We start from the raw sequence: 14,332 nt of genomic DNA, 5'->3' as shown, positions 1-14,332 counted from the left end.
TTTATTGTACAGTTTTTCATGGCACAGTGATTTATAGAAATGCATATGTTGGGGGACTTACCTGGCGGTCCAGTGGTTAAGACTTGCACTTCCAGTGCAGGGGGCGTGGGTTCGATCCCTGGTTGGGGAACTAAGATCCCACATGCCATGCAGCAGGGCCAAAAAATTAAAAAAAAAAAAAGAAATGCATATGCTGTCTAACAGCAGAACTGACTGTGCTTCTCCAAACCTTTTCTACTTTACTCTTGTCCTTATTGACCATATGCACTAATAAATCCATATACAATTTACAGTCAGAGTTTCTAGAAAATTTATTACAACTCAATGTATGTTTTCAGATGCTGTTTGCTGTTAAATTCACACTTGTTGGTCTTATTTTCCAAATAGACAGTAAACTCTGTGAAGGCAGAAGTTTGCTATGGAACTTCCCCATTTATACTCTACAATTCTTTCTCTCCATGTCCTGGCATCATGTTAAATATATATCTATGTACTGTTCACTTATACATACTTGTTGATCTGAGAAGGATAAAATTTCAGATTCCCGATGTGCCTAAGTCATATTTTTAAATTTAGGTTAACACAAATTTTGACACTCAAGCTACATTCTGTTAGAACTAATATTGATATTGTCATGTCTCTATTTTTTTCTTCTTACTTTTCTGTTTTTAACTGCTCTTTCTCAGTCATTTTATCTTTTTTTTCTGAGCAGATTCATAGGAAAAGGGGACATAAATTAAATTTCACTAAAAAATAATGTTGAGAAACATGAAAAGAGGGAGCCTTTCAACCTTAGAGCTTTCTAGGTTCTATTCCAAGGCATCCTCCCTAAAATCACAGTTTATTTTCCTTTTTTTAAAAAATTAATTAATTAATTTTTTTTGCGGTATGCGGGCCTCTCACCGTTATGGCCTCTCCCGTCGCGGAGCACAGGCTCCGGACGCGCAGGCTCAGTGGCCATGGCTCACAGGCCCAGCCGCTCCGTGGCATGTGGGATCTTCCCGGACCAGGGCACGAACCCGTGTCCCCTGCATCGGCAGGTGGACTCTCAACCACTGCGCCACCAGGGAAGCCCCTATTTTTCTTTCATAGTTCATATTGTCTAATACTTGGGCAGATTATATTACCCTAAAAAGAGTTATAAATCTTTTTTATGGTCTTCTATATTGTTGGGTTATTTTGCTTCGCTCAAATGCTTACATGAGAAGTGAAGTGAAAACTAAATAATGGTTATTTGAAATATATTTAATACATTAGGTGGGGAGAATGGGCTTGCTTTTTTTTTTTTTTTTTTTGGTAAAGTTAGATTGTTTATTTGAGATTTTTCTTGTTTCTTGAGGTAGGATTGTATTGCTATAAACTTCCCTCTTAGAACTGCTTTTGCTGCATCCCATAGGCTTTGGATCATCCTGTTCTCGTCATTTGTCTCTAGGTATTTTTTGATTTCCACTTTGATTTCTTAAGTCATCTCTTGGTTATTTAGTAACATATTGTTTAGCCTCCACATGTTTGTGTTTTTTACATTTTTTCCCCTATAATTTATTTCTAATCTCATAGAGTTGTGGTCAGAAAAGGTGTTTGATATGATTTTAGTTTTCTTAAATTTACTGAGGCTTGATTTGTGACCCAAGATGTGATCTATACTGGAGAATGTTCCATGCATACTTGAGAAGAAAGTGTAATCTGCTATTTTTGGATGGAATGTCCTATAAATATCAATTAAATCTATCTGGTCTATTGTGTCATTTAAAGCTTGTGCTTCTTATTAACTTTCTGTCTGGATGATCTGTCCATTGGTGTAAGTGAGGTGTTAAAGTCCCCCACTATTATTGTGTCACTCTCATTTTCCTCTTTTATAGCTGTTAGCATTTGCCTTATGGATTGAGGTGCTCCTGTGTTGGTGTATATATATTTATAATTATTATATCTTTTTCTTGGATTGATCCCTTGATCATTTTGTAGTGTCCTTCTTTATCTCTTACAACGTTATTTTAAGGTCTGTTTTATCTGTTATGAGTATTACTACTCCAGCTTTCTTCTGATTTCCATTTGCATGGAATATCGTTTTCCATCCCCTCACTTTCAGTCTGTATGAGTCCCTGGGTCTGAAGTGGGTCTTTTTTTTTTTCCTGTGTTGTACAATATATCCTTGTATCTTATTTATTATTATTTTTTTATACAGCACGTTCTTATTAGTCATCAGTTTTATACACATCAGTGTATACATGTCAATCCCAATCGCCCAATTCATCACACCACCACCACCACCACCCCGCGGCTTTCTGCCCTTGGTGTCCATATGTTTACTCTCTACATCTGTGTCTCAATTTCTGCCCTGCAGACCGGTTCATCTGTACCATTTTTCTAGGTTCCACATATATGCGTTAATATACGATATTTGTTTTTCTCTTTCTGACTTACTTCACTCTGTATGACAGTCTCTAGATCCATCCACACCTCAACAAATGACCCAATTTCATTCCTTTTTATGGCTGAGTAATATTCCATTGTATATATGTACCACAACTTCTTTATCCATTCGTCTGTCGATGGGCATTTAGGTTGCTTCCATGACCTGGCTATTGTAAATAGTGCTGCAGTGAACATTGGGGCGCATGTATCTTTTTGAATTGTGGTTTTCTCTGAGTATATGCCCAGTAGCGGTCTTGCTGGATCATATGGTAATTCTATTTTTAGCTTTTTTTTTTTTTTTTTTTTTTTTTTTGTGGTACGCAGGCCTCTCACTGTTGTGGCCTCTCCCGTTCTGGAGCACAGGCTCAGCAGCCATGGCTCACGGGCCCAGCCGCTCCGCAGCATGTGGGATCTTCCTGGACCGGGGCACGAGCCCGTGTCCCCTGCATCGGCAGGCGGACTCTCAACGACTGCGCACCAGGGAAGCCCTATTTTTAGTTTTTCAAGGAACCTCCATACTGTTCTCCATAGTGGCTGTATCAGTTTACATTCCCACCAGCAGTGCAAGAGGGTTCCCTTTCTCCACACCCTCTCCAGCATTTGATTGTAGATTTTCTGATGAAGCCCATTCTAACTGGTGTAAGGTGATACCTCATTGTAGTTTTGGTTTGCATTTCTCTAATTAAATTAATGATGTTGAGCAGCTTTTCATGTGCTGCTTGGCCATCTGTATGTCTTCTTCGGAGAAACGTCTATTTAGGTCTTCTGACCCTTTTTGGATTGGGTTGTTTGTTTTTTTAATATTGAGCTGCATGGGCTGTTTATGTATTTTAGAGATTAATCCTTTGTCCGTTGATTCATTTGCAAATATTTTCTCCCATTCTGAGGGTTGTCTTTTTGTCTTGTTTATGGTTTCCTTTGCTGTGCAAAAGCTTTTAAGTTTCATTAGGTCCCATTTGTTTACTTTTGTTTTTATTTCCATTACTCTAGGAGGTGGATCAAAAAAGATCTTGCAGTGATTTGTGTCAAAGAGTGTTCTTCCTATGTTTTCCTCTAAGAATTTTATAGTGTCCAGTCTTACATTTAGGTCTTTAATCCATTTGGAGCTTATTTTTGCGTATGGTGTTAGAGAGTGTTCTAATTTCATTCTTTTACATGTAGCTGTCCAGTTTTCCCAGCACCACTTGTTGAAGAGACTGTCTTTTCTCCATTGTATATCCTTACCTCCTTTGTCATAGATTAGTTGACCGTAGGTGCATGGGTTTATCGCTGGGCTTTCCCTCTTGTTCCATTGATGTATGTTTCTGTTTTTGTGCCAGTACCATACTGTCTTGATTACTGTAGCTTTGTAGTATAGTCTCAAGTCAGGGAGTCTGATTCCTCCAGCTCCGTTTTTTTCCCTCAAGACTGCTTTGGCTATTCAGGGTCTTTTGTGTCTCCATACAAATTTTAAGATTTTTTGTTATAGTTCCGTAAAAAATGCCATTGGTAATTTGATAGGGATTGCGTTGAATCTGTAGATTGCTTTGGGTAGTAGAGTCATTTTCACAATATTGCTTCTTCCAATCCAAGAATATGGTATATCTCTCCATCTGTTGGTATCATCTTTAATTTCTTTCCTCAGTGTCTTATAGTTTTCTGCATACAGGTCTTTGTCTCCCTAGGTAGGTTTATTCCTAGGTATTTTATTCTTTTTGTTGCAATGGTAAGTGGGAGTGTTTCCTTAATTTCTCTTTCAGAGTTTTCATCATTAGTGTATAGGAATGAAAGATTTCTGTGCATTAATTTTGTATCCTGCAGCTTTACTAATAAATTCATTGATTAGCTCTAGTAGTTTTCTGGTGGCATCTTTACGATTCTCTATGTATAGTATCATGTCACCTGCAAACAGTGACAGTTTTACTTCTTTTCCAATCTGTATTCCTTTTATTTCTTTTTTGTCTCTGATTGCCATGGCCAGGACTTCCAAAACTATGTTGAATAATAGCAGTGAGAGTGGACATCCTTGTCTTATTCCTGATCTTAGAGGAAATGCTTTCAGTTTTTCACCATTGAGAATGATGTTGGATGTGGGTTTGTCGTATATGGCCTTTATTATGTTGAGATAGGTTCCCTCTATGCCCACTTTTTGGAGTGTTTTTATTATAAATGGGTGTTGAATTTTGTCAAAAGCTTTTTCTGCATCTATTGAGATGATCGTATGGTTTTTATTCTTCAGTTTGTTAATATGTTGTATCAGATTGATTGATTTGCATATATTGAAGAATCCTTGCATCCCTGGGATAAATCCCGCTTGATCATGGTGTATGATCCTTTTAATGTGCTGTTGAATTCTGTTTGCTAGGATTTTGTTGAGGAATTTTGCATCTATATTCATCAGTGATATTGGTCTGTAATTTTCTTTTTTTGTACTATCTTTGTCTGGTTTTGGTATCAGGGTGATGGTGGCCTTATAGAATGAGTTTGGAAGTGTTCCTTCCTCTGCAATTTTTTGGAAGAGTTTGAGAAAGATGGGTGTTAGCTCTTCTCTAAATGTTTGATAGAATTCACCTGTGAAGCCATCTGGTCCTGGACTTTTGTTTGTTGGAAGATTTTTAATCACAGTTTCAATTTCATTACTTGTGATTAGTCTGTTCATATTTTCTGTTTCTTCCTGGTTCAGTCTTGGAAGGTTATACCTTTCTAAGAATTTGTCCATTTCTTCCAGGTTGTCCATTTTATTGGCATAGAGTTGCTTGTAGTAGTCTTTTAGGATGCTTTGTATTTCTGCAGTGTCTGTTGTAACTTCTCCTTTTTCATTTCTAATTTTATTGATTTGAGTCCTCTCCTGCTTTTTCTTGATGAGTCTGGCTAATGGTTTATGAATTTTGTTTATCTTCTCAAAGTACCAGCTTTTAGTTTTATTGATCTTTGCTATGGTTTTCTTTGTTTCCATTTCAATTATTTCTGCTCTGATCTTAATGATTTCTTTCCTTCTGCTACCTTTGGGTTTTGTTTGTTCTTCTTTCTCTAGTTCCTTTAGGGGTAAGGTTAGATTATTTGTTTGAGATTTTTGTTTCTTGAGGTAGGCATGTATAGCTATAAACTTCCCTCTTAGAACTGCTTTTGCTGCAGCCCATTGGTTTTGGATCGTCATGTTTTCATTGTCATTTGTTTCTAGGTGTTTTTTTATTTCCTCTTTGATTTCTTCAGTGATCTCTTGGTTATTTAGTAAAGTAGTGTTTAGCCTCCATGTGTTTGTTTTTTTTTACGTTTTTTCCCCTGTAATTCATTTCTAATCTCATAGCGTTGTGGTCGGAAAAGATGCTTGATATGATTTCAGTTTTCTTAAATTTACTGAGGCTTGATTTGTGACCCAAGATGTGATCGATCCTGGAGAATGTTCCATGCGCACTTGAGAAGAAAGTGTAATCTGCTGTTTTTGGATGGAATGTCCTATAAATATCAATTAAATCTGTCTGGTCTATTGTGTCATTTAAAGCTTGTGTTTCCTTATTAATTTTCTGTTTGGATAATCTGTGCATTGGTGTGAGATGTTAAAGTCCCCCACTATTATTGTGTCACTGTCGATTTCCTCCTTTACAGCTGTTAGCGGTTGCCTTATATATTGAGGTGTTCCTATGTTGGGTGCATATATATTTATAACTGTTATATCTTCTTCTTGGATTGATCCCTTGATCGTTATGTAGTGTCCTTCCTTGTCTCTTGTAACATTCTTTATTTTAATGTATTTTATCTGATATGAGTATTGCTGCTCCAGCTTTCTTTTGATTTCCATTTGCATGAATATCTTTTTCCATCCCCTGACTTTCAGTTTGTATGTGTCCTTAGGTCTGAAGTGGGTCTCTTGTAGACAGCATATATATGAGTCTTGTTTTTGTATCCATTCAGCAAACCTGTGTCTTTTGTTTGGGGCATTTAATCCATTCACGTTTAAGGTAATTATCCATATGTATGTTCCTATGACCATTTTCTTAATTGTTTTGGGTTTGTTTTTGTAGGTCCTTTTCTTCTCATGTGTTTCCCACTTAGAGAAGTTCCTTTGGCATTTGTTGTAGAGCTGGTTTGGTGGTACTGAATTCTCTTAGCTTTTGCTTGTCTGTAAAGCTTTTGATTTCTCCATCGAATCTGAGTGAGATCCTTACCAGATAGAGTAATCTTGGTTGTAGGTTCTTCCCTTTCATCACTTTAAGTATATCATGCCACTCCCTTCTGGCTTGTAGAGTTTCTGCTGAGAAATCAGCTGTTAACCTTATGGCAGTTTCCTTGTGTGTTATTTGTCATTTTTCCCTTGCTGCTTTCAGTAATTTTTCTGTGTCTTTAATTTTTGCCAGTTTAATTACTATGTGTCTCAGCGTGTTTCTCCTTGAGTTTATTCTGTATGGGACTCACTGCACTTCCTGGACTTGGGTGGCTAGTTCCTTTCCCATGTTAGGGAAGTTTTCGACTGTAATCTTTTCACATATTTTCTCTGGTCCTTTCTCTCTCTCTTCTCCTTCTGGGACCCCTGTAATGCGAATGTTGGTGTGTTTAATGTTATCCCAGAGGTCTCTTAGGCTGTCTTCATTTCTTTTCATTCTTTTTTCTTTATTCTGTTCCGTGGCAGTGAATTCCATCATTGTGTCTTCTAGGTCACTTATCCATTCTTCTGCCTCAGTTATTCTGCTGTTGATTCTTTCTAGTGTATTTTTCATTTCAGTTATTGTATTGTTCATCTCTGTTTGTTTGTTCTTTAATTCTTCTAGGTGTTTGTTCTTTAATTCTTCTAGGTCTTTGTTAAACATTTCTTGCATCTTCTCGATCTTTGCCTCCATTCTTTTTCCAAGGTCCCAGATCATCTTCACTATCGTTATTCTGAATTCTTTTTCTGGAAGTTTGCCTATCTCCATTTAGTTGTTTTTCTGCGGTTTTATCTTGTTCCTTCATCTGGTACATAGTCCTCTGCCTTTTCATTTTGTCTGTCTTTCTGTGAATGTGGTTTTTGTTGCACAGGCTGCAGGACTCTGTAGTTCTTCTTGCTTCTCGGGCTTGCCTTTTAACGAAACCAACTTCAGTGTATTTCTCAGGAAAGAATCACAATGCAAAATAAATATAAATTGGAGCTGGTGAATAAAGCTTTGTTAATCATGGGGAAGAGCATTACTATGTTTTGTCAAGTAATTTTAACAGCTGTATTCTGTGCTTATGTGGAATATTTTTATTTTGTCTCCATATTATATGGCCTCAGATATTTGTATTTAGAGTTACTCATATGCATTATGAATTTATTTTCTTCCTTAGGTTTCTTTAAGTTTGATTCTCCCCCCCCTCAGGTTTTTAGTGTATGCAAGTAGGTTTTTCAGTTTGCATACCCATACTGCCTCACCATCAACAGTGGTTTTGGTATCAGATTAAGAATTGGACTCATGAGACAAGATAGGCTTCACTCAGCACTAAGCTTATTTATCATTAAGAAAGGATATAGGACAGAAAACAGCACAGCTTGAACAGCAGCGTCATATTAGAGATGTCATGAGTTCTAGGCAGAGCTTGCATATATCCTAGGCATCTCAGCTTAATAGGTTCGTGGTCCTGAGGAGCATGACTGGGTGACGAAGACTACCTAATAAGTTCATTGAAGGTATTACCTCTTGAGTTCCTTCAGCTTTTATACCTTGTTCCCATTCTCCAGTTCAGCAGCATCTCTTCGGTATCAGAGAAATAATCTTAACAGTGAACCACAGACCCTTGGGCAAGTACACAGTGACTCCAGCCAGATTCTCATTTATCTCTGTAACTCAGTACACTCCTATAAATTCTGAGTTAAGAGTTTCAAGAGGGACTTCCCTGGTGGTGCAGTGGTTAGGAATCCTCCTGCCAATGCAGGGGAGGGACACTGGCTCGATCCCTGGTCCGGGAAGATCCCACACGCCGTGGAGCTTAGAACTAAGCCCGTGTGCCACAACTACTGATCCTGTGTGCCACAACTGCTGAAGCCTGCACGCCTAGAGCCTGTGCTCCGCAACAAGAGAAGCCACCACAATGAGAAGCCTGTGCACCACAATGAAGAGTTAGCCCCCACTCATCACAAGTAGAGAAGGTCCCAGTGCAGTCATAAATAAGTAAATAAGTTTCAGGAATAATTTGGCCAAGTGCCAACCAAGTGCCAAATCCTCAGGTGTTCTGAAGCTAACAGAAAGGTTACAAACCAGCTGTTAACCCTTTCAATTAAGGTCTGTAAACAGCCAACAGTCAGTCCAAAGATATTTTCTTTGTCCTCTTTGATATTTTTTTAATTATGGAAAATACTAACATATACAAAAGTGATTGAAATTGTATAACAAATCACCTATGTTCATTACCCATCTTTACCAGTTAATTTATGGCTAATCTCATGTTACCTGTCCTTGGACAGTTCTCCATTTCCTGTTTGAAGCAAATTCTAGGCATAACATTTTATTGATAAATATTTCACTATCTCTAAAAGGTGACTCTTTTGAAAAAAATAACCGTACCATAATCATATGCAGACATATATACACATATGTTCCTAAATGTCAGAAATCCTTACAGTGTTCAAATTTCTAATTGTTTAGTTAATGTTAATTTTTTGATGTTCGAATTTGAATCCAAATCAGGTTCAAACATTTGGGTTGGTGTTGTAAATTTTTTTTGTTTTTAATAGATTATCCCACCATTTCTTTTTATGTTTCTTGAGATTTATTTGTTGAACAAGCTAGGTCATTTGTCCTGTAGTGTTTCTTTCCCATTATTGCACACACTGAATTTTACGGATTGCATCCTTCTGTTATGTAATGTGTTCCTTCTGTGCTTCTGTTTCATATATCTTTGTAGTTAGATCTAGAAAATGGATCAGATATAGTTTTGATTTTTTTAAATTCTATTTGATGGGAGCAAGAGTCACTTAGGACAGGTTGTCTCTGTGCTCTGCAGTGGCCATTGGTGGGCAGTGCCTCCTTAGGAGTTGTGAAATGGTGATATTCTAACTCTGTAATTCCTTATTCATTTATTCTTGGAGTACTTTTGATAAAGAGCATCTTCCCTTCATCTTCTATTTGGTTAGCCAGTGGAACAGTTCATATACGATAAGAAGGATAAATGATTTATATTTTATTTACCTATATCATTATGAACTGATGGATTCTAATGTATTTTCTGTTCCACTGTATTGTAGTTATCCATATATCAATATTGTCCCAGCTTTAGCCTGAATTCACTTACTTCTTTTTTAATTAAGGCATAATGGACTGAAAATATCCTATTGATTTCAGGTATACAACAGTGATTTGATATTTTTATACATTACAAAATGATCACCATAATAAGTCTAGTTATTCTCTGTCACCATACAGAGATATTACAATATTATTGACTATATTCCCTGTGCTCTACACTACATCCCTATGACTTATTTTATAACTGGAAGTTTGTACCTCTTAATCCCATAAACCTATTTCCCCACCCCCTTAATCGCCTTCTCCTCTGGCAACCACTAGTTTCTTCACTGTATCTATGAGTCTGTTTCTGTTCCGTTATGTTTGTTCATTTGTTTTGTTTTTTTTAGATTCCACATATAATTGAAATCACACAGTATTTGCCTTTTTCTGTCTGACTTATTTCACTTAGCATAATACCCTCTAGATCCATCCATTTTGTCACAAGGGGTAGGAGGTCCTTCCTTTTTTATGGCTAAGTAATATTCCATTGCGCGTGCACGCGTGTGTGTGTGTGTGTGTGTACACGCGCTACATCTTCTTTATCCATTCACATATCGATGGACGCTTAGGTTGCTTCCATATCTTGGCTATTGTAAATAATGCTGCAGTGAAGGTTGAGTTGCATATATCTTTCAGAATTAGTGTTTTAGTTTTTTTTGGATAAATACCCAGAAATAGAATTGCTGGGTCATATGGCACTGCTATTTTAACTTCTTGAGGATCCTCCATGCTACTTCCCATACTGGCTATATCAATTTACATTCTCACAAACAGTGCACAAGGGGTCCCTTTTCTCCACATCCTCGCCAATGCTTGTTATGTGTTGTCTTTTTGATAATAGCCATTCTGACAGGTGTGAGGTGCTATCTCATTGTTTTGATTTGCATTTCTCTGATGATTAGTGATGTTGAGCATCTTTTCACGTGCCTGTTGGCATCTGTATGTCTCCTTTGGGAAAATGTCTATTCAGGTCCTCTGCCCATTTTTTAATCAGATTGTTGAATTCACTTCTTTAAGTCCACCATGGTTGGAATTAGAATACTGTTAGGTTGGCGAAGCTCTGTCCAGTCAGTCATATCTTCCTCCATTTCCTGGTTAACCTCACTTATTTCTGTTAGTTTCCTCATCCTTAAAGCATTTGAGTTTTGGGACCCCTTTTAAAATTAAACTTCCTTAACCCAAAATAAAATTTAAATTTGAAATTACTTTTTGTAGAGACCCCAAAACATATTTATTAATCATTGGCAAATGACTACCACTACCCCCTGTTGTAAGTCTGCTGTTCAGCCAAAGCTAAATTTCTTAATCATTAGAGGAATACTCAGGCATTGAATAAGCCTATGCCAGTGGAATCGTGTTTCTTATCTTTCCACATTCATGCATAGTATTTTTTCTATTACTTCTCTCCTACAGTTGTACTTCCAATATTGATAATAAGAGAAAAAGTTGAAAACCACAAAAAGATTAGAATCTGGGATTCTTGAGTGTTATTTCTGTGCCTTTAAAAAAGTATGTTATTCGTATGATTCCTAAAATTAACTTAGTTTAATGTTTTAGATTTACCTATTACTTTTCCAGAATTCTTTAGATATAAATATAACTCTGACCCTTGAGTCTGGAGATCTGGATTCTAATCTTGAGTCTTAACTCCTTTCCTGTGCCCCTCAGGTCAAATAGCTGGATGAGCTAAGTGTTAAATACTGGACTTTGAGAATCTGCAAAAAAAATCTAAACTTCCACTTACAAAGTTTGTCTAAAAAGTGTTCACCAAACCGTTCTGCTTTTTATTAAAGCTAGGAAAGAAGAAAAGAAAAGGCATAAATCCTCCTCCTCCTCCTCATCATCATCCAGTGACTCAGATAGTTCAAGCGATTCTCAGTCCTCTTCTGACTCTTCTGATTCTGAAAGTGCTTCTGAAGAGAAATCAAAAAAAAGAAAGAAGAAACATAGGAAAAATTCTCGTAAACACAAGAAAGAAAAGAAGAAGCGAAAGAAAAGCAAGAAAAGGTCTTAATTTACTTTTACAGTACTGACTTTGTATTCTAATTCCCTTCTGTTTATATATAAATCTATTGGGATTTTGGATCAATTATATGGAACATGAAAATAGTGAGAAATGTTTCATAGCATGAAGTATAAGACCATTTTGATATTCTACAGTGTATAGATTAAATTTGGGAACATTCATTTTAATTTTCAACTAAACCATTCAGTTCATTTTGTCTGAATTCAATGACCTTTTGGTTATGTAGGTTTGTATTTTATGGGAGGAATATAAGATTAGTGAGAATTATAGGAAACCAATGACTGTTTTCTTATTTTCTGTAGCAGTCTCTCGCTTTTTTGTTCTTTATTTTTTTTCCTCCTATGATAGCATAGGGTAGAAAGCAGATAATGTCAGCGTATTTCTTTTCTTTCCTGTTTTGTCTGAAATAATCTATGGTTGTACTAAAACTCATCTTTATAAACCTGTTGCCTCTAAAGCAGTTTCTTTATATTTTCAAGTATTTTAAATTTATCAGAGGGCATTGCACATGAAGTATCATATTTTGGTTCCATTTTATTGGAAAATATTTTTTGAGAATGTGATAACAGAAACATTTGGTTTTGGTTTTTGGTTGGTTTGTCAGAGGAATGCGTATTTTCCCCATGTAATTGCATTTTTGGTCAGAGATGGGGGACAGAATGATGCATATATTGTACATATTACAAAGGAAAGAAATACCAACAATTGGAAAATCGGGGTAGGTACATAATAACCAAGTGGAATTTGTTGTGTGTGTTTCTTTTAAAGCGCATCTAGTGAAAGTGAGGCTGAAAATCTTGAAGCACAACCCCAGTCTACTGTTCGTCCAGAAGAAATCCCTCCAATACCTGAAAATAGATTCCTAATGAGAAAAAGTCCTCCTAAAGCTGATGAAAAAGAAAGGAAGAACAGGGAGAGAGAGAGAGAGTGGTATGTGAATATGTTTATTTTATAAAGTGCCCTACATTCTCTACCACAGAACCTTTCTTTTTTAAAAAACCATTTTTGCTTATTTTAGATAAGATTTAATTGGTGACCTTGTCCCAAGATTGAAATTTCTTAATAGGATAATGTTAGCAAGGCTCCTTTTTGCTAACCACATAGCTGAAAAGATAAATTGACTTAATTCAGACAGATTTTTGAATAAAAGTTACATTAATTAAAAAAAAAAAACAAGCACTGCAAATGGCAAAAAGATATTGTTAAGTGGCATTCCAAACAAACTCCATTTAAAACAAGTGTTTTACTCTGTTATTTGTATACATTAAACTTTTAAGCAAGTAAGAACCTTTATTTTTCAGTTTGTCTGATGGGGGAAAATGCTGTTTTCCTTGCCTGGTTTACAATATTGTGGTATTGAAAATTGACAGCATATTCAAGTACTTTGAAAATTTTTCTACATAAGTTCACATTATTAGTATTAGAAGTTGTTGGTTCTTTATGAATCATTTTAATAATTATGTCCAAAGATAGATAAAAAGATGGGTATCTTTCTCTTATTTATAATTGGAAATAATGTATTTAAAAGTGGTAAAATTCTGAACATTCTCCCTATACTTTCACAATACAGTAAAAATATAAAAGTAAGTCTTGGTTACTTGAATTGGGATAATTTTGATGGATTGGATTGAGTTTACTCAGTTAATAGGAAATTGTGTTTCCAAGGAAGTAAACATTAAGGAGAAGATATTTGAACTACTTTAGAATGCATTTTTCAGATATAACATACACAGATATTGTTAGTGCTAATTAAATATTAACTCATTATTATTTGAAAATAAATAGTTTCCCTTTCTGGTATAAAGCATGATATTAAACATTTTGCTAATTCAGACCATCTTGTCTCTGTTTAATTCACATTAATTACATTTCTCTATAGTTTTATTACCAGTGAACAACTGCTTATAGGATAGTAAGATACTTTAGAATCAGATAGCTTTAAAATTGTTCTCTCAACAGCATGTAGCCTACTCTGAGTTCCTTAGCACTATCAAGTTGACTTCATCTTAGTGATGATTATATAACAGTGTTTCTCAACAGGACACAGTTGGCATTTGGGAACAGGATAGTTCTTCATCTACACACATTACACGATTTTAGCATTCCTGACTTGTCACTCGGTACCAATAGCACCCTCTAGTCATTGACAGTTGTAAAAATGCTCCCATACTTTTCCAGATAACTACTAGGATTGATAACATTCCTGGTTGAGAACCACTGATTATATATGTAAGTCTTTAAATTTATTAGTTTAGATCAGTAAAGCTATGTTCTCCAGATTTATTTTTATAAAATAATGTTTTTTAATTTTCCCTCTGCTTCCTTCTAGTAATCTACTTAACTCCCAGCCTGCTTCATACCAGAGGCGACTTTTAGTTACTAGGTCTGGCAGGAAAATTAAAGGAAGAGGACCAAGGGTAGGTGATTCTTTTCCCAGAAGTCCTAATAGTATTGCATTTATCTTAAATAATCCTAGAGTGTTTCTTAAGTATTGTTTTATACATAAGTAGTTAAAATTTAGAGTAGATACGGATGATGAATTATATGTTCTCTTTTTATAGTAACTTCTTTGTGTTGGTTCTTCCACATTGAAAATCCATGGGATGTTAATGGATTTTACATGTACATGGTATAAAATGAGATTGAGGTCTTTCTTGTACCCCTTTGTTACTTCCTG

The 14,332-nt window shown here is 35.9% G+C and overlaps 1 protein-coding gene across 9 annotated transcripts in view; it reads left to right on the top strand.

The window, feature by feature from the left end:
- The window catches only part of PPIG (peptidylprolyl isomerase G), a 41,274-nt gene that overhangs the window by 24,063 nt on the left and 2,879 nt on the right, over nt 1–14,332 (top strand). For 8 of the 9 annotated variants that reach the window (XM_022569982.2, XM_022569985.2, XM_089916699.1 and 5 more), the window contains 3 exons: nt 11,423–11,636; nt 12,424–12,585; nt 13,985–14,072. In XM_022569982.2, the coding sequence (XP_022425690.1) occupies nt 11,423–11,636; nt 12,424–12,585; nt 13,985–14,072 (464 nt within the window). The remainder of the gene's footprint in view (nt 1–11,422; nt 11,637–12,423; nt 12,586–13,984; nt 14,073–14,332) is intronic. The other variant, XM_089916702.1, reaches the window with a different exon arrangement.

This window comes from Delphinapterus leucas, chromosome 8 (assembly GCF_059928025.1).
Source record: "Delphinapterus leucas isolate spDelLeu-1000000601 "Yukka" chromosome 8, BTC_Dleu_Yukka2, whole genome shotgun sequence".
NCBI lineage: Eukaryota > Metazoa > Chordata > Mammalia > Artiodactyla > Monodontidae > Delphinapterus > Delphinapterus leucas.
This window is presented reverse-complemented; position numbering and strand designations above follow the sequence as displayed.